Source organism: Notothenia rossii (assembly GCF_949606895.1).
Source record: "Notothenia rossii genome assembly, chromosome: 9".
NCBI classification, from domain to species: domain Eukaryota; kingdom Metazoa; phylum Chordata; class Actinopteri; order Perciformes; family Nototheniidae; genus Notothenia; species Notothenia rossii.
This window is the reverse complement of record NC_136907.1, coordinates 73,414,307-73,416,404: the sequence shown is the minus strand read 5'-3', so window position 1 is coordinate 73,416,404 and position 2,098 is coordinate 73,414,307. Positions and strand designations below refer to the sequence as shown.

The 2,098-nt window shown below is 33.3% G+C and overlaps 1 protein-coding gene and 1 long non-coding RNA gene across 2 annotated transcripts in view; one reads left to right on the top strand and one right to left on the bottom strand.

The window, feature by feature from the left end:
* Window positions 1-2,098, bottom strand: part of LOC307020224 — a 411,310-nt gene that overhangs the window by 301,234 nt on the left and 107,978 nt on the right. The gene's annotated exons all lie outside the window — the stretch shown is intronic.
* Window positions 1-2,098, top strand: part of cadm3 (cell adhesion molecule 3) — a gene marked incomplete at its 3' end in the record, with an annotated part of 106,126 nt that overhangs the window by 103,608 nt on the left and 420 nt on the right. Inside the window, exon 10 of the mRNA XM_079648611.1 lies at window positions 1,990-2,051. Coding sequence (XP_079504737.1) covers window positions 1,990-2,051 — 62 coding nt within the window. The remainder of the gene's footprint in view (window positions 1-1,989; window positions 2,052-2,098) is intronic.

The window sequence follows — 2,098 nt, the reverse complement described above, 5'->3', positions numbered from 1 at the left end:
GTGTCGATCTGAACATTACATTATTATGAACATGATGGATATAAAAGCTGTGGATAAGGGAGATGAGTAAAAGCATTTAATGTTTTGTTTCAAGGATATCTAGACAATTCTTATTCCTTTTTTTTATGCGGTACAAAACCTTTTTAATAAATTTCCAAGCCTAAAATGTCATAATTAAAAAAGTGCTGTTTCGATCAAATTTCAAAAAACTGAAAATATCATTTGAATGATCAATACACCATTCAGCTTTGTACTGAGTATTATATACTTGATATGTAATTTGTATTTTTTAAATGGATAAGGGTGAGTATCTCCCTTTATATCAAGCATTGTTTACTTATTGACTGTACAAAAGTACTAAACATTATTCTTTAAATACATTATATATTTAATTGGTTGGGTGGGATGTATTGGTAAAATGAGGAGGAGAGATATATCAAAGGTGTGGGGGTTTTATGTGTTGTAGGCGATTTTGTATAAGAAATATTTTTTTTTTGCATCAGCATAAAAGAAAAGGCATTTTACATTAAAACAAAACTAGAAATAAACAAGAAAAGAAAATAGAAAATATACATGTTGAATTTGACAAGATATACAATAATGTTTAGAAAGTCCAAACATGTATTTTGGATGTAAGTGACTGATCCAGTTCTCCCTGAATGTGAGACCATCAACAGGTTCCAGAAAGCCGTAAACAGTTAGACATCATGTCCAACAGAGGGCAGTGCAATGCAATAATTCAGAGTCACTTATTCACTGAAAAACAAAAAATGCAGGTTGGTTAAAAATGAGGAAAACCACTGACTCCTTTTTCTACTAATTGAATTATATTGCATGTTTAGAGGTGTTCTTTATTAAATCATTAGATTGACAAATAATGTTTCTTTCCCAGAGAAAAGTCTGTTTTAGTGCTTTTGATCTGAGTTTCTTTCCGGTTGCCTTTTATTCCTCTCGTCTTTCCCTCTTTATTACAGACTGTGGTTTGGGGAATATTGTTCCCACATGTTGACGGTCTGTTAGTTATTAAGCAGACTTACATTGTACACATGCTACCACTTCATTACACTGTAAGTAGTCACACTCCTCACTGGAGGATACTCATAACTCTGAGGGTAATGTGATGAAGTCAAACTGAAGAGAATACATTACTGTGCTAAAAGAAAGTGTGCAGTGCCAACGCTGACCTAATCATATCAGAAAACGGATTACATCAAACTTTTATTGCAACATATTTTCATATTTGCAAATTGTTAGGAATATAAACGCTCCTACAGTTCATGAGCTTTATTAATTTCAGAATGGCACTGTTTACCTGGACCCAAAAATAAGTCACTTTAACAATCTCTATCGGGTATGCACTGTAAGAATACTGAAAAACGATGAAAGTAACTGTTATATTAATGCGTACCTAAAAATCCTACGCTGTGATGAGGTCACTTTAGTTAACGATTGAATTCATACTGTGTGACGCATCTCTTCTGTTACAGGAATACACTTTAATAGTATTACAGGAATAGCATTGTTACATAAAGTCAGGGTCACTGCAGAAACTCTAGTTTCACTACAGCACATGCTTTGAGCAAAATAGTAGGATAATCACAGGTACCACTATAGTTCTTCATTCAAATATTGAGTATTGACTAACAGGGAGTAATAGTTTCCTAACATTAAATATTCATCACTTCATAAACAACTGTGAACGTTAATTAAAAAAGTCAATTAGTGTGGCCTATAGCAAAGCATTTCGATTATAACGTTAAAAACAACTAAAAACTGACTGTAATCGGGACATGACATCATCTTTCTGCAATTATGTCCCTAAAAACGTTTGTTTCTCACCTTATACTCCATGCAACAAGCTAATTGACAAAAAGGCTTTTCAGAGCTTTTCAAATGTTGGATAACTTCATTATTGATTGCTAACAAATATATTAGTTTGCTTTATATTATTATATACTTATTTACCCTTATCCATTGTGTCCTCTCCAGTTTTTGTCATGGCCTACAAGCCGGGTCATGACAGAATGGCGGCTCGTCAGGGATTTGAACCTGTGACCTCTCTCTTAATCGTCAGAACATTCAGTAAGAATAAATACCG